The sequence below is a fragment of the Ailuropoda melanoleuca genome, chromosome 15 (assembly GCF_002007445.2).
Source record: "Ailuropoda melanoleuca isolate Jingjing chromosome 15, ASM200744v2, whole genome shotgun sequence".
Lineage (NCBI taxonomy): Eukaryota > Metazoa > Chordata > Mammalia > Carnivora > Ursidae > Ailuropoda > Ailuropoda melanoleuca.
In genome coordinates this window covers 82540826-82565624 of record NC_048232.1, presented here as the reverse complement: position 1 = coordinate 82565624, position 24799 = coordinate 82540826, and the positions used below count along the sequence as shown (strand labels likewise).

Here is a 24799-nt window from a genome sequence, read left to right as displayed (position 1 = left end):
TTATTGTTTGATTTATTGCAGAATATGTATTGCCTTTAAAAGGAAATAGCATATTTAAAGTGAAAAATGTCATGTCAATATGTGATATGATTTCATCATACATTTAGTTACTTCTTAAAGTATAAGAAAAGGTGTACTTATTGACAACTCCAGTGAAACTTAGGTTTCCCTTTAATTTACTACAGATTTTTTCACTTTGTTACATTGCTTACATTTTTTTCCTAATTTTCTTTAGAATAAAAATTGTACCCTCAATGAATATTTTCTTCCTATGCGAATTCAATGTCTTTTTCAGGTTATTATATCCGGGAAAAGTCTAAGCAAGTCATAACATTGCTGATGGATGAACAGTTGCTGCACAGAGAGAGGGAAGTAGCATGTCGGACAAGACGGCGTACCTCCTACTCTATGACATTTCCTAAAAGATTACCTGGTACAGCTAACTCACCGACAGCATGCGCTTCTGCCCACACACCAGAAACTCCTGCTTCAGAGAAGAAACGTAAGCTTCTTAAGGTTGCAAGGCTACGTTATAAAAGTACGTATAATGAACATTGGCCTACAATGTAGTAGGTATCATTTAAGAACAATTAAAAAATAGAAAACATTAGGTTTTGGTACTGAAATATTAATACGATACTAGTCCTCCTGTTACTTTGTTAGGCATTGTATTGTACGAAACAAAGATGAAGAATAATAGCAGAACACTTTGACAGTTTTTGGAATGCAGTTTATCTGGGTTTCAAATAAAATGGGATTTTTGAGCTTAAATGGGATTAAAGTAGTGACTACTTATTTGTCATCATGATTCATTTTAAGATTTTAATCATAAGTGGAATGTGAGACTCAGGGTCTGGGTATCTGTGCGTTTTGTGCTGTTTGATCCTGCCAATCAGGAAATCAACATTTTCATAAATGTGCCTCAGAATTCTGAAAGTCTCTAAAACTCCTACAGGATGACAGTGCCTTGTATTATATAACTCTTTCCTTTGCCTGAAATTTTAAGTATGAATTGAATTTTTTCAAGAAGGGATTTGTTTGTAATGTTATAGAAATCATTAGGAAGATGCAATTATCTTTTCTATTAAATTTGCTAAAATATAAAGGGATGTCATTGTGCTCTGTATTCTCTGGCACAAACCCTGTTGATAAGTTTTGTATAAAGAATGGACAGTTTGAGGAAGCAAAAAACATTAAACAAATGTGACTTGAATCACTGTCTCTTGAAAGGAGCTAAACTTTGTGCTGTAAGTGAGGGACACAGTAGGAGGAACATAGAGTTAAAAGTATTTTCAGAGGTCTGCCTCCTAGCTTTATCATGTAACGCTATTAAGCAAGATCCTGAAAGAGCTGCAGGTATTCAGTGTGAACAGATGTTCCAAATGTCAGTTAAATATGGAAATTAAGAATGTTAATAGTAATACCAACATGGAACAATCCTGCTAAAAATCACGAAAGTACTTCTTTGACTCAGTCAAGAGTTCTCAGATGTTCACTCGGTTTGTGCTTCTGTGGACTAGAGAGATGGAAAGACTGTAAAAGACAGTAAATGCCATCTATATGCTTCTAAACATAGTGGAACCTCTTTCTTTAGGGTTGCCATTTTATTTTGAAATAAATCTCTAGGAGTGATAAGAGACTCATTCCAAAATTTTCTCATGGAAGCCTTCAGTTCAAAGTAATACAGAAAAAGAGTTACAGAGCAAAATCACCAACTATAACTCACCCCAGAGTTTCTTCACTCCTTTTGCTACTTCTCTGTTGGCTTTCTTGTTCTCCCTCCATTGCTTTTCTCTCTTCCTTTCTCTTTCATTATAGACTTATATTTATGAAATTTATTTGAAATTTGGATATTGAGCAGAAATTTGGAGCTATAGCAGTGAGTAAAACATAGTCCCTTGCATCATGGAGCAAATATTCTAGTGACAGAGACAGATACTAACCACACATAAACAAAATAGATATAAAATATTATGTTAACTACAATTCCTGTAAAGAAAAGGAAAGCAGTATTGGGGACAGAGAGTGACAAGGATGGCTTTACTTTAGGTCAGGGAGTGAGGGAAGGCCTTTTGGAGGACATGGAAATTTAAACAGAGACCCAAATGAAGTGAGGGACAATCCATGTATATCTGGGTTGTTCCAGGCAAAGGGAACTCCCAGTGCAACCTGGAGCGAGCTTGGCGTACTTACCTGTAAGCTTAAGAAATGAACCTTGAAATTGCCAAAGAAGTAGCTCAGCTCGGAGCCATCTTTATGATTGATACAAGGAAGTCAGGTTTATTGCTTTATAGTCACTGTTTTTTTAACTCCAAATGATATTCTCTAGCTTTATGACACATCTTATTCACCAAACTGATCTTGGAATGACTTTTGACTGTTTTTAAAGTCAGTCTACCTTCAAATGAAGTTTTGCTACAATTAATTTTTTTTCCTATCACAAACATATATCGAGTACTTACTATATGCCAGACACTGTTCCAGGACTGGTAACCAAATTGGGTGTATTTTTGCTCTCTTGGAAGTTATATCTAGTGACGGCTTTCAGCATGTTTTAAAAAAAATGTTAAAAAAGGAGTTTTGGTGAATGATGGCATCATCAAAATGAATTTATAGTAAAAGTACTATTTAAAAGTGAATAGTGAATGTTTAGATGTAAAAACTTGGTAAATTTGTTAAATTATTTAAAAACTTCATTTGTCCATCGCTGTATATATACATATATACATACTAGATACATAGATGTGTGTGTTTGGGTTCAAAAAAGAGTAATTGTATCAAGCTTAGCAATACTAACCATTTCCACATAGGCATTTGAATCTGAAGTTGTATTTTATTTATTTATTTTGAAAGATTTATGTATTTATTTTAGAGAGAGAGAGTGAGTATGCACACAGGGGGAGGGGCAGAGGAGAGAATCTTCAAGCAGACTCCCTGCTGAGTGTGGAGCCCAATGTGGGTCTGGATCTCACCACCCATGAGATCACGACCTAAGCCGAAACCAAGAGTTGGGTGCTTAGCCAACTAAGCCACCCAGGCACCCCAGAAGCTGTATTTTAAAGGAAGAAGGAAAATTGACAATTTGGTGTGGGGGCGGGGGCTGCTGAGGGAGACAAGAAAATAAATTGGGGGAACATTTTTTGTGGGACAGAAGTAGCAAATGAAAACTCAGAGATAGGTGGATCAATTAGAATTAGGCGTTCCCAGAAGTGATAGAAGAGGCCACAAAAATGTTAACAGCTTAAACATAATATGATTTTTTTCTCTCTTCTAAAAATAATCCAGAACTAGATATTCTAGGACTGATATGGCTCTTCATGATATCAGGGACCCAGGGATCTGTCTGTCTTGTTGCTCCACCAGACTCATCACGTAACTTCCACTTCATGATCCATCACATCTCCCTTCTAGCCAGTAGGAAGGAGGAATGCTTGAAAATGTGAATATTATGGGGACACCTGTGTGGCTCAGTTAACTGTCTGCCTTCAGCTCAGGTCATGATCCTGGGGTCCTGGGATCGAGCCCTGCGTCGGGCTCCCTGCTCAGCGGGGAGTCCGCTTCTCCCTCTGCCTGCTGTTCTCCCTGCTTGTGCTCTCTCTCTCTCTCAAATAAATACATAAAATTGAAAAAAAAAGAAAAGAGAGAGAATAGGAATACTCCTTCCCCTTATTGAAGTTGCTTATAACATTTTGGCTTTCATATTATTGTTTAGCACTTAGTTATGACACTCCTCACCGCAAGAGAGGCTGAAAAATGTAGTCTTTATCGTGGATAGCCATGTGTCCCGATTAAAGTTAGAGGATCCATTGTTAAGGAAGGAGAGAATAAATGTACAGGAGAATAAATAGTCCCTACTGTAGTGGTAAAGAAAAGAAGAAACGAATTAATCATGTTAATACATGGTTGTCAGACTAAATGGAATAAAAAAAAACCATAAATTTGAATATGTCAAAAATGTGGACAGGTCATTGAGAGTTCATAAAGGACATAATGAGCAGTTCTTGGAGATTTCACTTCAGTACCACTAGCAACTAGGAACCACTGTAGGCCTTGGAGAACAGAAGGGATGCTTAGCTTAGTCACAGAACTTAGCTTTCTTATTACTGAAAACAGCTGTTGGTGGAAGATAATTCTTACTGCTCTGTGTAGAAATGAAGGCGATACGAATTGGAGGGAAGCTCTGTAAGAGATGGTTGTTTCAATGCAGCATCCTGCTCTAGGGTTATTGAAATGAGGGAAAGGTAATATGTAGAGATAGAATATAGAGAGGAAATGGGGTAAGTAGATGATGAATTGAAGAAGAAAGAGAAATTGAAAACAACTAACATTTCAGAGAGGCAAGTGATGGTATTACACAGGTGCATTTCCATCAGGAGGTATTTAAAGACATCTCTAAATTACTTAGTTACATTGAAATGTAAAGTTGAATGCATTGCTAGAAATCTGATTCCCAGGCTTTAGGATCTAGAGCTGAAACAGCTGTGCCCAGCTTCTTTGTGGTAAATTAGCAAGGGGAAAAAGTACTTTGGAGAAGGTGTTATACACACATTACTACCTCCAATCCTCTTTTTCTATTCCTAGATGTTTTCCCCAAGTTTTAATTGTGGTAGATGGCTTGGAAAGTTTTTCTTTAGGTGATTTTATTGTTTGAAGTAAGAGATGTACCGAATGATAGTTGTTTGATGTACATGTGCTCTCACTACAAATTCATTTCCATGATGCCATCATTCACCAAAACTCTTTTTGAACATCTTTTTTTTAAAACAGAGTGGAAGCTATCACTAGATATAACCTCTAAGAGAGCAGAAACACACAAAAACTATATGTGCATGGTTACAACTCTGCTTCTCTGAGCTGTAAGTATCAGCATCACATCCTTTCCTTAGAGGTGATAATTACAAAAACTACACCAGAGACATCGCTTACAACCCGACCAGCAAAGCATTACCTCTGTTGTCATCTGATCTTCCATAAAGAGCTCTTTAGCGGTATTATTCTTTGCAATGGCACTTTACTTGTATTAGAGAAGGATTATTCTGGTCTATGTTAAATGTTGTAGCACTCTATGTCATGGAAATATTTCCCTAAAAATCATGTATGTTTCCTGTTGGACCAAAAGTAAAACTTCAGAGTAGTTGTCATGCTTTTATAAGCACAAACACCAGTGTTAATGTTACTTCCTATGGTGAACCTTGTACTAACAGAGTTGATGTGGAGTCATACTTGGTTGCTGTGTCACATACAGTCTAGATGGCAGGGCTTATGGTACAAGTGGTGGTTCCTACTAAAACATCTGCACTGATGAATGTCAAGCAGTGATTTTTTTCAACTTAAACAAATGTACAATAAAGAAGAGAACTGTAGCTTCAATCTCTATCACCCTAAACCAAGTGCCATTAACATCTTAGAATATTCACTTCCAGTCTGGTTCTTTTCCTTCTTTTTTTTTTTTTTTCTTGGATTTTATTTTTAAGTGATCTCTACACCAAATAGGGGGCCCAAACTCACAACCCCAAGATCAAGAGATCAAGAGTTGCATGCTTTATCAACTGAGCCAGCTGAGTGCCCTTAATTTCGTTCTTTTTTTTGTTTCAGAAAAATTGCTCTATTCTTATAAAAACAATACAGGCTCCAAAACAGTAAAGAATCAATCACTTCCAATCTCATCACTCAGAAATAGCCATAATTTATGTCAGATGAGCATAAATTCTAGGCATCTTTCTGTGCATATATACATACAGAAAACGGATAACTAGAGAGAACTTATTTTTATAAAAATGGCATTGCACTAGATGCATTTTTTCCTAAAAGATATTTTCGGTCTACTTCTAGTGATGAGACTTACTAGGGGCTCCAAGAAACTCATTTATTGCATAGTAACCAAAGACTGTAAATGACGAACCATCATGACATTTCTGGCCTTGCTAGGGGTATGGGAAGTCTCCAAAGATCTTGCCTTCCAAAAATTTGAATTAATTAATTAACTTAATTAAATAAACAAAATAAGGGCAGGACATATAAACTAGGGTCAGAGGAACGTGGAGCTGGTGCCTGTAGGACACCGCAGGTGCCTGTTGGGGTTGAATTGTTTAAGGGCACTTGTCAATAGTTAAGAAAGTGGTTTGGGGCCTGACTTGAGCATTGGGAAGGAAAGCCTGGGTTTGCTGTGTTGAACCCAGACACTCAAGGTGGGGCTGAAGTGACTCAAAGTAGTTTTCTCTGCAAGAATAAAGGTCAGTTCACAAGTTAGGCCCATAGGGTTCCCACCAATTAAAATCAGGCAGTGCGCTCACAATCCATATCACCAACCCCGGAAAAAATGAGTAGCCCCCCAAAGACTGTAGGTAGTAGAAAGGTCAGATACGTGATATAGAATAGTCAGGCATTTAAATATCTAAATAAATAAAGGATTAATCATGGTGTTGATGGGGGGAGCTGATGCATGTGCCAGGGAGGGGTATATGGAAAATCTCTGTACTTCCCTCTCAATTTTGTTGTAAACCTAAAATTGCTCTGAAAAATAAAGTCTTAAAAAGACTAACACACAAGCTAAAGCGTCAAAACTGGATTTATCCTTCTCTAAATTAATCCAGTTATTCAAATGTCAGTTATATCTGTCATCGCCTGGCTCCTTGGGCCAAACCAAACTCTACAAGTTAAAACTGTTTTACTTAAAAAGAAAAGAAAAGAAAAGATTATGGGGTGCCTGGGTGGCTCAGTTGGTAAAGTGGCTGCCTTTGACTCAGGTCATGATCCTGGAGTCCTGGGATCAAGCCCCACATTGGGCTACCTGCTAAACGGGGAGTCTGCTTCTCCCTCTGCCTGCTGCTCCCCCTGCTTGTGCTCTCTCTCTCAAATAAAATCTTTTGAAAAAAAGATTATTAGGCATGCATATATGAATTTGAAAAATGGACACTTACAGAAATGAGAAAAACCACAGAAATCAAAAACTTAATTTAGTGAACTAGGGGATCTGTCCAAAGAAAAAGGAAAACACAAAAGTAGTGTTAAGACATAGAGGACACATCTGCAGGGGAATGACAGTTACCCTGCCGGTGACCTCTCTCTTCAGCTACAGCAGAGGCCAGATGACAGTGATACAGCATTTTCAAAGTGCTGAGAGAAAATAACAGCCTGTGATTATGTACCCAGCAAAACTGTCATTCAGAGATAAGGTTGAAATAGTCACTTACAGATAAATAAAAAACCCGAGAGCTTACCACCAAGAGACCTTCGTTAAAGAATATACTTCAAAAAGAAGGAAAACTATTCTGGAAGAATGGTTGGAAATGCAAGAAGCAGTGACTAACGACTAATAAACTTGTATATAAAATAAACACTTTCTGTGTAAAATAGTAATGTCTAACTTTTGAGTGTGAAAAACAGACAACTAAAATCGTGGGTAGCCATGGTATGTACATTGGAAGTGAGTTTACAGAATTCAGTGTTCTAAGATCCTTATATTTTTTGAGAGAAGGGTAAGGATATTATCTGACCCTCAACTTTAATTTTAATTTCTTTAAAGATTTTATTTATTTGTCAGAGAGAGCATGCACACACAGGCAGGGGGAGTGGCAGACAGAGGGAAAGGGAGAAGCAGGCTCACCACTGAGCTGGGAGCCTGGGATCATGACCTGAGCCCAAGGCAGATGCTTAACCGACTAAGCCACCCAGGTGTCCCAACCCTCAACTTTTAAAAGTAAATGTGCATGATAAACTTGAAAGGATTAACACCAAAAGAAGAGAAGTAGAGTGCATAAATTCCAAAGTAGTGAAAAATAGGATGAGAAAATAAAAGTTTATAAAGAGCAAGAAGCATAGGGGCGCCTGGAGAGCTTAGTCTGTTAAGTGTCTGCCTACAGCTCAGGTCATGATCTCAGGGTCCTGGAATCGAGACCCACATTGGGCTCCCCGCACTACAGCGAGGTTGCTTCTCCCTCTCCCTCTGCCTGCCACTCCCCCTGCTTGTGTGCACTCTCTCTCTTTCTTTCAGTCAAATAAATAAATAAAATCTTAAAAAAAAAAAAGCAAGAAGCATAGATAAAGTGGGATAGATGGAAATTAAAAAGGTAAAATGTTAGAAATAAGTCCAAATATATTAATAATCATGATAAATGACAGTGGATTAAGCTCATCTTAAGGCAGGGAATTTCAAATTGGGGAAAAACAGATATATGTGGCACACATAAGTCCACATAAAGGTTAAAAGCAAATGGGTGGAAAAAAACCAGACATATACTAAAGAAAACTGGTGTAGCTATATTAATATCAGATAAAGTAGAATTTAAAGCCAAAAGCATTATTAAGGATAATGATAACAGGCTTAAATCCCCAGGAAGACATAACATCTCTAAATGTGAGTATACTGAATAAAATAACTTCAAAGTATATAGAGCAGAAAATGGTAGAACTATAGGAAGAAATTGAAACATATCCCATTATAGTAATGATTTTAAAATCTCTCTCTTAATTATTGATAGGTCAAGTAAATAAAACATCTTTTTAAAATATGGATTTTATAATTGATTATATTATAAAGTCTTAACATTTCAAAACCTCTATATTACAAAGACTACTTTTTCTAGCAAAAATGTAATTAAGTTTGAATTTTAAAAATGTAAATTTAAATTTTTCAGACACTTAAATGTGGAAGTATTCCTTTTAGAATCAGGTAGAAAAATATGTTCCCATTCTCCTTGCTTCTGTTCAGCTTTATACTGTCCCTAACCAATCACAGTAAAATAAGAGAAATTGAAAGGAAAAGTATAGAAATGGAAGAAAAATGTATTTGCAGATGATAGCATCTACACATAGAATACTTGAAAGGATCTGCAGGCATATTAGAAATAAAGAGAGTTTTAGCAAGATGGCTGGCTATTATATCAAAATATGTAAATGAAATTATATTTTTATGTATCAGCACCAAACAGTAAACATAATTTTTTAAAATACCACTTATAATAGCAAAAAATCATTATCTACTTAAGGATAAATCTTAAAAAAAGATGTACAAGACCTGTACACTGAAAATTATAACACTTAAATACATTAAAGATGACCTATATCAATAGAATGATATTCGTGTTTGTTTATAGAAATACTCAAAAATGTAAATATCAGTTCTCTCCAAATTGCACAAATTTAGTGGAGGTTTTCCTCAAGCTTGGTACTATGGCCATTTTAAGCCAGATAATTCTTTGTTGTGGGGACTGTCCTGTGCAGTGTGGGACATTTAGCATTATCCCTGGCCTCTACCCACCAGATGCTATTAGTACACATCCCTTCCTATTGTGAGAACCCAAACTGTCTGCAGACATTATCGGATGTTCCCTGAGGGCCAAAATTGCCCCCAGTTGAGAACCACTGATTCAGAGCAATTATAATCAAAATCCAAAAAGGATTTTAAAAATTGAATTTGATGGGCTCATTCCCAAATTTATCTGGAAGAATCAAAAGGTCAAGAATATCCAAAACATTCCTGAAGAAGAAAAAGGTGGAGGGCTTGCCTTTCTGGATGACATGACTAAAGCAGGAGTCACCACGACAGTGTGGTATGGATGGAGGAGGGATAGGTGCGTGGGCCAATGGAACAAACTGTAGATCCCAGCAGACAGACCTGCGCAGCGGGGTTATCGTATATGACAGGGGTGGTGTTCCACATTGGTGGGGACAAGATGAGCTACTTCATAAATAATGCTGGGGCAATTATTTATTCATTTTGAAAAAAGTGAAATTGGGTCTCTACCTCATATGCACAAAATCAATTTCTAGAGGAATTCAAGACTTAAAGGAGGAAAAAAAAATCAAAATGTTTAGGAGAAAATAAAGGAGAATATCTTTTTTACATTGGGATAGGGAAGGATTTCTTAAACATAACTGAAAAAGTGCCAAGTATTAAAAAAGCATTTGTAAGTTTAACTCTTGTGGTAGGGAGTATTCTGAGAATAAGCCCCAATGACTTTGTCTTTATGTAATCCCTTCCCCTTTGAGAGGTGGGCATTACAGGTTGTGAATGGGAAGCGTTCTCACTCCCATGATTATGTTACATTATATGTCAAAACAGCCATCAAAAAGAATGAAATCTTGCCATTTGCAACGATGTGGATGGAACTAGAGGGTATTTTGCTAAACGAAATAAGTCAATCAGAGAAGGACAAATATATGATTTCACTCACGTGGAATTTAAGAAACAAAACAGATGAACATAGGGGAAGGGAAGGAAAAATAAAATTAGATAAAATCAGAGAGGAAGACAAACTATAAGAGACAAGTCTTAACTATAACAAACTGAGGGTTGTTGGAGGGAAGATGGGTGGGGGATGGGGTAACTGGGTGATGGGCATTAAGGAGGGCACTTGATGTAACGAGCACTGGTGTTATATGCAACTGATGAATCACTAAATTCTACCTCTGAAACTAATACTACACTATATGTTAATTAATTTTAAATAAATAATAAATATAAAAATAATGGATATTCTTTGTTTACTGGTGTAAAACGCTTAGCATTTTATAGTCATTTTCAATTAAACTTTCTAATAAAGTCACTTAAACATTCAAAAAAAAAAAAGGGGGAATATCCAGATGGACTTAATCCAATCACACATGCCCTTTAAAAGCAGAGTTTTCCCCAGCTGGCGGCAGAAGACGAAGTCACAGATTTCAAGTCTGAGAAGGATTTGATGCACCCTTACTGGCTTGAAAATGGAGTAATAAGGAATGCAAGTGGCTTCTAGAAGCTGAGAGTGAGCCCCGGTTGCCAGCCAGCAAGGAAATGGAGACCTCAGTCCTACAACCACAAGGAAACCAAATTCTGCCAACAGCTTGAATGATCTTGGAAGTGGATTGATCCTCAGAGTCTTCAGAGAAGAGTCCAGCTTGACTGACACCTTGATTTTGGCCTTGTGAGACCCAAAGCAGAGGACCCGGTCAAACCTCCCTGGACTGCCGAGCTATACAACTGTGGCATAATAAATGAGCGTTGTTTTAAGACACTAAGTTTGTTGTAATTTTTGGCAGCAATAGAAAACTTCTAAAACTATATTAAATTGAAGAATTGTCTCTTTGTCAAAAAACACCCTATAAGAAGTGAAGAAGATAGTCCCAAACTAGGAGAAAAATTTCTAACATATGTAAGTGACAAAGGATTATCCAGAATATATAAAGAATTTCTGCAAATCAGTGAGAAAAGGACAGCCCAACGGAAAAAATAGGAAGGAGATATGGAAAGCATTTCCTAAAAAAAGAGGAGGAAACATGTAAGGCCAAGAAACATTTTTTTTTAAAATGCTCAACCTTGTATTGTTATATAGTAGCAACAATTCTAAAATGAAATATATGAAAATACACAATTTACAATACCATCCAGAACCATCTAATGCCATATTGTGAGGAACGTCCTTCTGTTCCTTAAAGTACATCCTCTTGTACATTTGGAGTCTATTGTTTGCATATTCCTCTCTCTCTCTCGCTCTCGCTCTCGCTCTCGCTCTCTCGCTTCCCCCTCCCTTCCTCCTCCTCTTTTCCTCTTTTCCCCCTGGACTGTGATCATGTAGTTGCCCATTCTCTTCCCCTCTTGCTGACGCTTAGGCAGCTCTCTCTCTGAAGGCAGTAAAGAGTAAGGGTTAATCTCTTAGGTCCTCCCACCTTATTGACTGGACTTGAATCCTGACTCAGGCTGTGTGGACTGTGTGCCCTTGGACATGCATGCCTTTGTGCCACAATTTCATCTTCTGTAAAATGGGGAGATATGGTTTCTATCACAGGGTTGTCATAAGAAGTTAAGGAGGTGATGTAGGACGGCACCATCATATTCGGGAGCTACTGGCTCAGATACACTTAGTGATTTCACCATGTCTGAGACCAGTTTGTTTTCTTCAAGTTGCAGTTTGTGTGCTGTTTCTTATTTTATCCATTTTTCGGTAGCCATGAGGAATGGGAGCCTTCGTGAGGCCATATGCGATCTTGTTTGGAATACCTGGACTCTGCTGCGTCCTCTGAGCCTTTTGTATGGGGTCCTGCCCATCCTGTCCAGCTAGGAAATGTGTCGTACTGCCCTGGGGCGGGGAGATGCTCTTGAACTTCAGATCATCCACCCCATTCAGTGTGAAACTGTAGCTTTCCCTTCCATTAAAGCGTCAGCATCTGTATTTACGCACTCTGGTACACCTCTTTTCTCCCCTTTACCAATTTCCACCTTTTCTCAGTCATAAGGAGTAGAAAAGGATTGTCTGCTCAGTTCCCCTTGTTCCAGACATGTGGACAGTGATGAGAAATCTCAGAATCTTATCAACCTCATCGCTATCACATTTGGGGGATAGGGGATGCCTTCCTTGGCCCCCACTCATTTTCCTTTTAAAATTTTTTAGATTTTTAAACTTAGATTTAAAATGTTAGATTGCTGTTGTAAACTTTTTTGGATTAGTTTTGACTTCTTTAAAAATTTCTTTTACATTTTTAAATTTCTTAGATTTTCAGTGATGGAAATGTGTGTTTTGCAGGTAGTAAAAATGTGTTGCAGTTTCAATGTACTGTCTTAACCTAGGAGCCAGCCCCTGAATACTTACTTAATCCTGCCTGCGTAGTGACTGTATGCGCCTCGTCTCCGGCTGAGCACTTAACACAGTCTGTGCGTTTTCCTGTTCCCTGTTATTCTTAAGTCAGAACTACTGGCAGTGTCTCAAATTTCATATGCTATTGTTAGCAAAACACAGAAATAAAATTGCCTCAACTCCCTTTTTAAGATCTACAACAGAAGTCTGTCCTTTCTCACCTTTTCTTATCTATTTAAAATTTAATTTTTAAAGTTGCTTAAACATCTCTGCTTTCTTATTCTTTTTGTTTGTTTGTTTTCGTTGGGGGGGAAAGGCTTTTCTCCACTAATCTCAAAATTCATCTTTCAAAAAAGGTTTACAGGGCTCACACTCTATCTCTAGGCTCTCCACAGCATTTCTCAGAAATAAATAGGAGCGTAAAGATGGTGTCTGTAGTGAACGTTGTGGTGCCCCCCGGACCCCCCCTTCAGGATCAAGGCACTCGTTCCCTTGGCTGCTGGGAGGGTAGGCCAGTGAGGGATCTCAGCTCAGTCCTTGTCTGGGAATTCCGAACAGTTGAAGAGAACCTCTTGGCCCAATGTCACAGCCCCTTCCTGAGGGAAACAACATCCAGTGACCTGTGGTTGTGGATGGGCTGCTCCCTTGCTTCACGGCAGGGCAACTGTGAAGAGCCAGACCAGCTCCACAGCTCCTGGTAGCATCGGTCACAGCCTCTGCTGCAGCCATATTACAGATCAGTTTCTCCCTTGGCCCAGTCCTGCCTTCCACACTCCTCACCAGTCTTGTTCCAGAGAGTACTGCCTAATGGATCTCCCTCATACAAAGATGAACCTTGGGATCGGTTTCCTGGGGAACTCAACCTATGACAGTGGCTTTTCCTCGAGGTTTAAAATATAGAAGTATCATAATATGTGTATGTCCGTGAAGAAAGAGAATTATAAAGCAAATGGAACAAAATATTAACAATTGGTAAACCTGGATAAAGAGTATGGGAGTTCTGTGTACTATTCTTGCAGCAATATTTCCATAAGTTTGAAATTATTACAAAATGGAAGTTTAAAAAATTAGGACAAATTTCAATTACTTGAAGATGCTTAAGTGCATTTATGCTCTAAGACAGTGAAGTTGTTAAGGTTCCAAACTCATGATTCTGCACTAGTTAGATATAAAGATAATCACTATGAGACTTCCATATCTTATCAGTTCATTAGCCCACAGAGTATATTCTTTGGTGGATGCATTTCTTTTTAAAGCAGATTTGGTTAAGTAAATGATTTAATTTATTTACACTACACCTGAAAGGACCCTGTCAATACATAGCAACAGTATCTATTAGATACTGAATAATAAGTGGAGCAATTTGGGAATTTACTCAATTCATGCTGCATTTCATTCCAAAGTGTGCCTTTGCCTTGTTAATGTCTGATGGTTTGAATGTCAGTTTGATATCTCCTCTAAGAAATATCACAGGGTCTGCCAGTTCTGCTCTGCAGTGTTATCTGAGTTGTACAGGCTCAGTGAAATCTACAGCCTCTCTCGATGGTTTCCTCCCGGCACCTCCAGCCTTGGTATCTAACCTCTCATCTTCAAATGACCCGATAGCATCACTGCCTCAGCGCCTTCACTTTTCCCTTTGGGGTTTCACATTTGCACACGAGTCCTTCTGGCTTGGGACTTCACCGTCTCAACTGATAAATAGCTTATGATACCAAAGGGACTTCATTTCCACCAAGAAACTAAACGTGTGCTCTCTCCTTCCATTTGCTTGTGAAAATCCAGAAATAAATCTTGTGTAATCGCCTAATTTAATTAAGGACACCTCACTTCCAGTGTTGTGCTAGTGCTAAAAAAAAAGTCTCAGATGAATTTCCATAGACTCACTTTGTGTTAACTGCCTCCTTCTTGCCCCTAGAAGATTAAATACAGGTTTAGAATATTTAGCTATTCTAGCCTAAAATGTGTCTCTAAATACTCAAGATATTTTTTTCTTTCACAGTTCTTGCTATCCTTCAGTTTTCCTCACACTTTACTTCAAAGTTGACTTCCTGCAATTGTTATTAATCTATCTCTGTGATGTCTAAACCTAAGTCCATATCACTCCAAGGATAATTTTGTTGCTGAATACTCAAAGAGTGATCATAAAGGTAGTTCCTGATGAATCACATGAAAGTACATAGATGATCTAAGCCTCAAACCACTACTGTTTGCCAGTATTCATTATAAAATCTCCAGGCCCCAAAATAAGCTCATTTTAATTATTCATTTTCATGTGACATTAGGAGAAGTTGAAAAGTTAGAGCCATAATTGCGAAGTTCTTATTCTTTCTTCCGTGTCTTTGGCATATATCAGACTCGCTCCTCTTGCCCACGTAGTTCCTTCTACTTGGGATAATTTCTCATTCTACATTTATCAGGATCCTAGCCCTCCTTCAAAGCCTTGTTCGAATTTGACTTCCTATTTGAGGCACTTTCTGATTACTCTGGTGCGCACCGTTTGTTCCCCCCTTAGAATGTTTATTCCTAAAGTAACATAATTTAAGAAAGTTTGGCATGGTCTTGTTTTCCTCTGATTGTTTCCCTTAAGTCTGTATGTCAGTGTTATCTCCCGAGTCAGGCTATAAACTTTCTGAAGGCGAGGACTACCACGTCTTACACCATAGGTTTTCAAGCTATTTTCCTTGCATAGCCCCTAAAATGATTTGAAAAATTACATCCCTCCTGATGCATTTTTAGGTTGACATGTGAAATTGTATCCTAAGTCCCTGCAAAGGACATAATTCAAAATATTGACATTAAGGATAAAAGAAAACAAAATGAAACAGTTCCATGAGACTTTTAAGCACTAAGCACTGTGTCACTGCTACCTGCAGCCATTCATTTGAAAAAACACAGTCTTAACCGTTGGAAGCTTTACATCATGTAATTCCCTTTTCTCCTTGAAGTCATATTTCCACTCCACATCCCTCACAGGATTTCATCGGAATAGAAAGTATTTTGATACCTGTAAGTGTTCTCTACATCAAACATGTATATAAATTGAAATTATTTTTCTACGTTTTCTAGGACCAGAGGCTTTTTTTAAAGTGGTAAAATATTCTTTCTAGATTGATTTATCATTGCAATTACTTTTAGCACACAATTGATCAAAACCAAAACTACATAAGTGTATTATAAATTTTTATAAACACATTAAACATAAAGAATACCATTTTATTGGAAATACATGTTTCTATGAGATACATGGACCTGCTTGTTTACCCACCTATGAATATTACTTATTGCTGGAAATAAGCAGGGTTCAGCATAAATTTTGTTTCTCTTTTACATTTTTATGGATGGAAATGCTGAGAAGACTTGTTCACGTAAAATTGTAGGTGGGAATAGAAGGTGTTTTATTATAGCAGTGTCAGTCAGTTCTATGAATTCCTTTTAAGTAATATTCCAGACTTATATAGTAATTTATTATAAAAATGGTTTCATGTCTTGTCAGCTTTTGACTTGATTAGGTCTGTCTTCAGTGTTGTTGAAAGCGAAGAATTGGAAACAACCCACTTAGAAAAAGATTTGTTGAACAGTCATTAGGAGTAATGGACTTTCTCAGTTTCTGGGAATAATATCAAAAAAACCTTTACTAAAATTTATCAGATGATTATTAATTATTGCCAGTTACATTTTAACCCAATATACTCAAAGTGGGAAAAAGAAAAACATTAATTGCTTTATACCTGTCAGTATAATAATTCTCGAGATAATCATTTCATTGTTTCATATGCTTTAACTATGAACTATGTTGCAGCAACTCTTCAGAACTACAGATTTGGTTCATCCCATTTCTGGAAAATATTGACCATATTTACCTAGTTGGCAAAGCCAGCCCTTGTTGTCAAAACGGTCTGCCAAATCAGATTTCAACTTTCTTTCAGGAAACATCTTTATTCAAATAAGCATCACTGTGGTTGTGCTCACATTCCTAAGGGAGATGGCTAAGGCATGGAGCCTGGTCCTAAGTCTGTTGCATTGAAGAAATAAGGTGCCCTGTCTCCTGTGTGGAGCTTTCCTTCTGTCCTCTCGAGGGACCCCTCCTCAGAAACGATGCGTTCTTAGACTACAGCTGGGAGATGAAAAGCACAGGACATTAAATGAAACTTGTCAACTGTTCTGCTCCTCCATACTGTAGTATATCTGAGTACCAAACATCCCAGTATGGACCAAAATACCCTGTTATTTATGCCATGCTTTGCCATTAAGAGAAATATGTGTAAAACAAGACAAATTTTGGAGCTTCCCTTGGATTTTTCCTGCATTGATTGAAGGAGGCTTCCCTATACCAGTGTTTTCTACTATTGTTTGGCATTTAGAGGTTCTTATGCTCACAGCATAAAGGAAGATGACCGTAATAAGATGGGTAGAGGATGGGTCTTTGCCAAGTGGAGGAAATCGGTTAGGAGAGGGGAAGAGGAAAGAATAAGCCTGATGCTTCCACACAGTCACATTCTCAGGCAGATCAGTTTTTGGAAAGAGTATATATAAAAGCGGCAGATGTCGGCATTGATTCCTTTAAAACTATCTCTGCCCACCTAGCCTTTGGGAAGTCTACCCCAGTGGTGTGCAAACACCAGTTTGAAGATAGCTTTCTTACACTTTTTATTGTACCCAATAATATGCTGAGAGATAGTTAGTGCTAATACTTTGTTTACACAGTAACTCAGGTAGAAAGAAAGGAGGGGTGCCTGGGTGGCTCAGTCGGGTAAGCATCTAACTCTTGATTTCGGCTCAGGTCATGATCTCAGCGTCCTGAGATCAAGCCTCACGATGGGCTCCACACTGGGTGTAGAGCCTGCTCGGGATTCTCTCTCTCCCTCTCCCTTTGCCCCTTCCCGCCCCCCCCGGGAAAGAAAAGGATAGGAAAATGGCAACTACAAAACCATTGAATTCAGTAAAAACATACAAGCAGAAATCTCTGTTTTCACTAGCATATTCTCTTATGTTTAAATTTTTTTAAATTTTGTTTAAAAGTGCTTTCTCATCATACAACCTATACCTCATATATGTGAATACATGAAATCCACACTGCAGTTATAGAGTTCTTTTAAATATTAATTAGAATAATTCTAGTTGTCATTCCTCCTTTGCTAAGGGTAATTTTCAGATGATAATTTTCTACACTGTATTGTGCCTTATTTTTAAAAAGATATTTCAAATAATAAAGCATACAATAAAATTGTTGATGGGAGAAAAGGCTAGAATCAAAGGTGTATTTTTAAATTGGCCTGAATTTGTCAATTATTGTAAAGGGATATATTAAAGTGACCATCAGTGGATGATGTGTATGTTGCAGATAGAATGGATCTTCAGAAGTAATTAACTCAAAAATTGTGATCTAATGTAAACACATTACTATTTTTTGCCTAAGTGAAATCTTAGCTTTATGTTGTTGACAGGAAACGCTTCCAAGGCAGGATCGAAACAAGAGCAGTGCCAAGATACTCAGTTGCTTTGTGGAAATGTGTTGTCCCAGGAAACACCACCAGTCAAGACTAATGCTTGGAAATCCACAGAGGTAAGTCACTTGTGGCAGTTTTCCTGTTGCTGCTGTAACAAGTTACCACCAAGCCAGTGTCTTAAATCTGCACCAATGCGCTATTTTACAGTTCTGTGGGTTACAAGTCCGACACGGGTCTCCTGGGCTAACATCAAGGTGTCTGTCTGCAGCTGCATTCCTTTCCGGAGGCCCTGAGGGGAGAATTTGTTTCCTTGTCCTTCCCAGCTTCAGCTTCGTGTGTTCTAAGGGAAATGGTGCTTGTCTTTGAAATTTGTTTTTGTTGTCTTTTGTTACACAGTTTTAAATAAGCATAAGGTTAGATTATCAAAGTTTTCCTTTATAGCTGATGCTTTTAAAAACATCTTATTTAAGAAATTCTTTTTATCCTAATATAATAAAGATCCCTTATTTTTTCTTCTAAATGAAATTTTTGTGCCCTCTAGAATTTTACTGTATAGTATGAGATAGGGGTTTTATTGGGGTGCCTGGGTGGCTCAGTCATTGGGTGGCTCGGTCATTAGGCGTCTGCCTTTGGCTCAGGTCATGGTCATGGGAAGAAGCCCTGCATCTGTTCCCCGCCACCCCTCGGCTGGAAGCCTGCTTCTCCCTCTCCCCTGCCTGCTGCTTCCCCTACTTGTGCTCTCTCTCTGTGTCAAGTAAATAAATAAAATCTTAAAAAAAAAAAAAGATAGGGGTTTTATTGTCTTTGTACCCCTGTGGATAAACAATATTTAATTTATTGAACAGTCCATCTTTCTCTCCTCCTCTAAAAAAACCTTTTTATTGTGAAATAAAATTATAGACTTGGAGGAAGCTGCAGAAATAGTACGGAGTCCCACGTACCGAGTATCCAGCATCCCCCCTGCTGGCATCTTCTGTGACCGTTAGTACAATATCGAGACAAGGAGATGGCTGTTCGTATGTCACTGCTGACTGACTACAGACCTTGTTCAGTTTCCAAATTTTCAATTCAGTATTCAATTTTTTAACTCCCCTTTGTGTGAGGGGGGGCACTTTCCTATGCAATTTTATTCCAAGTATAGATTCAGGTAACCAGCACCAAAATCAAGATACAGAAATGTTATGTCCACACAAAAGAGGTCTCTCATGCTATCCACCCCGTCTCTTCTCCACCCCCAAACCACCTCATCCCCTGACAACCAGTAATCTTTTCTCCATCTCTATAGTTTTATTATTTCTAGAATGTTATGTAAATGGAGTCAGACAATATGTAGCCTTTTGAGATAGGTTTTTTTTTTTTTCTTCCCACTCAGCATAATACTCTTGAGATCCATTCAGGTTGTGAAGTTTTCGTATCTCTGGGATAAATGTCTAGGGGTGTGATTGCTGGGGAGTGTGGTAAGTACATACTAAATTTGGTAAAAAAAATTGTCAAACTGTGTTCTAGAGTGGCTATAACATTTTGCATTCCCACCAGCAGTGTGGGAGATCCAGTTTCTCTGCACCCTCACCAGCTTTTGCCATTACCGTTTTTATTTTAGCTGTTTGAATAGGTGTGTGGTGATATCTCATTGTGGTTTTAATTTGTGTTTCCCAAGTGGCTAATGATGTCGAGACTTTTTTCATGTGCTCATTTGTACCATCATAACTTCTCTTTGGTAAAATATATGTTCAGATCTTTTGTCCATTTTCTAGATGGACTGCTTATTACCATTGAGTTTTGAGAGTTCTTTGTATGTTCTGGATACCATTATGTTTCTATTCATGCTCTCATCCATGAAGATATTCATCTTGTTTCTGAGCATGACCTGTGTCTTTAACTTTCACATTTGTATTTGGTCTGAAGTTGCTGTGTGTTTGGGGAAGGATGGTATCCCCAAAGTATGGAAATCTGTTCCACTCAAGACTATTTGCAATTATCTCATTCACTCATTTGTTTTTCTGTTTTATGTGTGCTTCTTGTTCTAAGGAAAGCTGCTTGAGCGTAGAGACCATTTTAGTCTTATTCATTACTCAATCTTCATTTGCCAAATATTTGTTAATGAAGAAATGACTGAATACTAGACACTCCATATGAACTTCTTTCTCTCCCTTTCTTGTGAAAGAGGCTCGTTTGGTCTCCTGCTTGGAGAGCTTTTTTAGTGTTCCCTGCCACCGTTCCTATGAGAGTGGCTGGAATTATTTATCGACCTTCTGTTCCCAACCCTTTCCCTGAACCCAGTTAGGTATTGGATTTACCCGATTTTCTAGCAGCTCGGTAAAGTATATAAAATTAAAATTTCATTGTTCCTTAATTGCATAGTAGCCCACAGACTGAAAATATGTAGGTTACGACGTGGGAAAGAAAGGCAGAAGAAAAATTATTTAATTCTTTATTAGTTATAGCCGGTTGACAAGACCTTGAAACAGGCAGTGACATTCCTCTGCCTAGATGTTAATAATTGCCAAGGGCCAAAGGTAATCTTAGCCCAACCTCCAGGACCCTGTCATCTACTTTAACATATAAAAATTCCTTTGGAAACTTCCTTTACCTCTATCCTCCCCCCATACATGTTGGCAATCACCCTCCAAGCATAGGACCCACCGATATACATCTGAAGGGTCTCATGACTGAGGGTTTACTAAACAATAATAAATGACCTTTCCCAACAATAGTTAATCCCCTCCGGATCCTGGAAACCTTGCTTCCAAAATACCTGGGAGGCTTATACTATCCCTAACCCCCTCCCAACTTGAAAGTATATAATCGGGCCACTCCTCACTACCTCAGTGCAGCTCTTTCCGCCCACTGGCGACGTTCCCCATGCTTTAATAAAACCACCTTTTTGCACCAAATACATCTCAAGGTTTCTTTCTTGGCTGTTGGCTTCAAACCCTAACGTCTTTCCTATATCAGATTATTTTAAAAGATATGACATTAAGTCAAAACAATTTTTAAATTTGAGATCAGTTTTATTTGCTGCTGCTGGCTTTTAGGGGAGAAAATAGAGTTGAATAATTTTATATGCTTTGGACCCTAACAAAGGCATAAAATGCCACCCAGCTTTTTGTATCAGTCTTCAAATTCTCATTATTATTATTTTTTCTTACTTGAGAGGAACCCACTGTAATTGATTGACATCATTCAGCATCTTATATCAGTTAGCAAAAAATGGTGCCCTTCTCTCAAAAGAAGTTCAAAGCTGGATTTTCCTTTTTTGGTGCCTTACTACTATATCGTGGCATGATTCCATCATTCTATTGACAAGCATCTCCTCTTATTACTGTCAGGAACATTTGATGCAACCCAGTATGTCCTCTTCAGAAATCTGCTTTTGTGGCAGAAGACAGCACCTACCAAGCTGAACAGTAAAATCTAATTGTTGTTGCCAAATGTGCTACATCGACATTAAAATTCTCATTTTCTTAATAAGAATGAAATAGAAATGATACTGTCGATTGCTTAGGCAGATGAGGGGTGCTTAAAAATATCTTTTCAAAACTTTAAATAGAAACCTCTTTATTCTCTTTCTACAAATGAAAGAATGATCTAAAAGCAGTAAACAAAATTCTTAACAGAATAGGGCTTTCAGAAGCAGAACAGTGCTTGCCTGTGGTACTTCCCAAACTAAGAAAAGCCTGCAAATGTATGACACTTAGACACGGATATGTTTTCTCTGCCTACTGTCCAGAGTCTTTATTATTAAATTTGCTAATTAATAAGGTTATATGTAGCTTTTCACCACCTTGAAAGACCTTCCTCTTTTCCTGTTTGAGGAGATTCAACAATAAGGGTTATGATTTTTTTTTTGTCACAGTTGTTTCTATAGCAACAGATAGGGATGCTACGAATTGGTTCACACAAAATTAAAGCTGACCAAAGCCTTCAGTCTAGTTGTGAGTTGCTAAATTGCTAGTGATGGAAGATAAATGTTTATTTCCTACTGCCTCTGTTTATTATTTTGCTAAATGAAGAGTAAACAGTTTTTATCCTCGGGCTTATTAGCATATCGTTTATTATATTTGCAAAAATCTGAACTCATCAAAGCTGTTAGGGAAATGGAAATTATACCTATTCTAATCACGCTAATCCATCATCCCTTTACTTCTTTTCTGCGTCATTACTTCATGCTTAAAAGTCCTTTTTATTTTCATGTTTGTATTTTTATTCTTTTTAAGTTGGAAGATAATTATGGAGAAAAGTTTAAACAATAAGAAAGGGTAAAGAGTGAAAAACAAAGTTTGTTCTTACTTCTCTATACATCTTCTGTTCCTTTCCTCAGAGGCATCCATTCCTAACTAGGTTCTTAGAGATTTGGGAGGGAAATTTTCTGTGTCCATACATTTCTTTTACCTGAAGGGTAAAAAGTTCAGTATGTACTGCTCTGCAGCGTGGTTTGAACTAAGCAATACATATTGGACATTTTTTTTATGTAATCAGTGCAGTCATTTAATGTATATTGCCCCAAATCTTTTTTCACTAAACTGTAGATTATGGATACCTTTCTCCATCAGTATGTATAACTGCTGTATTCTTGATGCATGAATGAATCTTCATTTATTTCGCCACCCCCTGTTGGTAATCATTTAGGCATATTTTTAGGTTTTTGTCTATTGAAAGCCATATTGTAATAACCGCTCTGATACATATTTTATATGATGCTGTCCCGGAAGTGGAATCACCCAAAGGTTATATTTATTTTTCTTTTGGAAAAGTCCTCCTAAATTGTCCTCCCCAAAGTTGCATCAGTTTACATCCACCAAAAATGTATCCCCTCATCTTCGCAAATCCTGAGGATTATCATCTTGTACATTTTTGTCAGTCTGAAAGGTGGGAGAAGCTTATTTTACTTTCTTCCATGATAATTATAGGTAAGATTAGAACAACTTTTCATGCATTTATTGGGAGTTTGTGTTTCTTTTTTCTTATTAACTCTATTCATGTCCTTTTCTCATTTTTTCTCTTTGGTTTCTCATCTTTTTCTTACCAGGTTCCAAGAGCTATTTGGCTATTAAATGATTAGCCCATTGTCTGCTGCTTTATCTGTCTATTCATTTTCAGTTTTTCATTTGATTTTTTACTTTATTTATGGCTTCTTTTTTTTCTTTTCTTTTTCTTTTTTGGCCTTTGTGAAGGGAAAACACACTGCTCTTCCTTTGTTTCTTTTTTCCTCTCACACTGTGGTCACACTTCACTTCTGACAGCAGAGATGTGGGCTTTCCACACACCAAGCTATTCTCTGCTACACCAGCTGGGTGTCCTGCCATTCAACTCAATTCTGACACTCTCTACCTGAAGATAGCATCAGATTTCACGGGCTGAGTGCTCAGTCCCCCACCTCCCATTTCAGATGCCAATTGCAAGTCCCGGGTTGTCACCTGTACTTCTGACCTACCACTAGAAGTTGGGGTTCCCAGTCATCAGAACTCATGGAAATATTTACTTATAGTTACTGGTTTATTATATAATAAAGGATATGAGAAAAGATGCAGGTGAATTACCAAATGAAGAAATGCACAGGACTAAGCCAAAAAGTTTCCCAAGTGCAAGAGTTTCTGTCCCCATGGATTTGGGCTATGTCACCCTCCTGGCATGTATGTGTATTCACCAACCCAAAAGCTCAGTAAACCCCAAACATTTGAGATTTTTATGGTGGCTTCATCACAGAGGCATGATTGATCATTTACTCCATCTCTAGTATCTCTCCCCTTCCAGGAGGATGGGATGTGGGGCTGAAAGGCCCAGGCTTCTAATCATGGCTTGGTCTTTCTGGTGACCGGTTCCCATCCTGAAGCTATCTAGGAGCCCACCAAGAGTCACCTCATAGAACAAAAGACACTCTCTTCTCCCTGAAAATTCCAACGGATTTAGGAACTTTGTGTCAGGAAAGGGAGTCAAAGACCAAATATTAGAACAAAAGATGCTCCTAGTGCTTTTATCACTTAGGAAATTATAAGAGTTTAGGAGCTCTGTGCCAGGAACCATGGACAAAAACCAAATATATATTTCTTATAAATCGCAATATCACAGCCTTAAAGAAGTCTTCAATTTTTATTAAAAAGTAATTAAATTTGCCTTTCCATTATGGCTTCTAGATTTTAAATCATTCTTAGAAAGACCTTCGGTAATCTAAGATTTTATTAAATATCACCCTGGCTTTTTTTTTTTTTTAAAGATTTATATAAATACATAAAGTGGGGGGGGACACAGAGAAAGAGTGAGAGAGTTCCGAGCAGGCTCTGTGCGTGGCTTGATCTCATGACCCCAAGGTCAGAACCTGAGCCAAAACCAACAGTTGGACACTTAATACCAAGAGTCAGACGCTTAACTGACTGTACCACCCAGGCACCCCACCCTGGTTTTTTATCTTAAAAAGCTATTTTTTAGATCAGTTTTAGACTCACAGCAGAAGAGAGTGGAAAGCAAGAAGCTTTCCCATATACACCATGCGTACCCCCACCTGTTCTGCTCCATATGGCCTCCCCCCCTCCTCCATATGGCCTCCCCCTACCAGCCACACCAGAGTGGTCATTTGTTATAATCAGTGAACCTAAATCAATGCTCATTACCATCCAAAGGCCTCCCCCTACCAGCCACACCAGAGTGGTCATTTGTTATAATCAGTGAACCTAAATCAATGCTCATTACCATCCAAAGACCATAGTTTACATTAGGGTTCACTCTTTGTGTTGTGTATTCTCTGGGTTTTGACAAATGTATAATGTTACATATCTACCATTATAGTACCACAGAGAATAGTTT

The 24799-nt window shown here is 37.9% G+C and overlaps 1 protein-coding gene across 1 annotated transcript in view; it reads left to right on the top strand.

Annotated features, from left to right (window-relative positions):
• The window catches only part of ENTHD1 (ENTH domain containing 1), a 100899-nt gene that overhangs the window by 23160 nt on the left and 52940 nt on the right, over positions 1-24799 (top strand). The window contains exons 3-4 of the mRNA XM_002914587.4: positions 296-538; positions 17996-18114. Of these exons, the coding sequence (XP_002914633.1) occupies positions 296-538; positions 17996-18114 (362 nt within the window). The remainder of the gene's footprint in view (positions 1-295; positions 539-17995; positions 18115-24799) is intronic.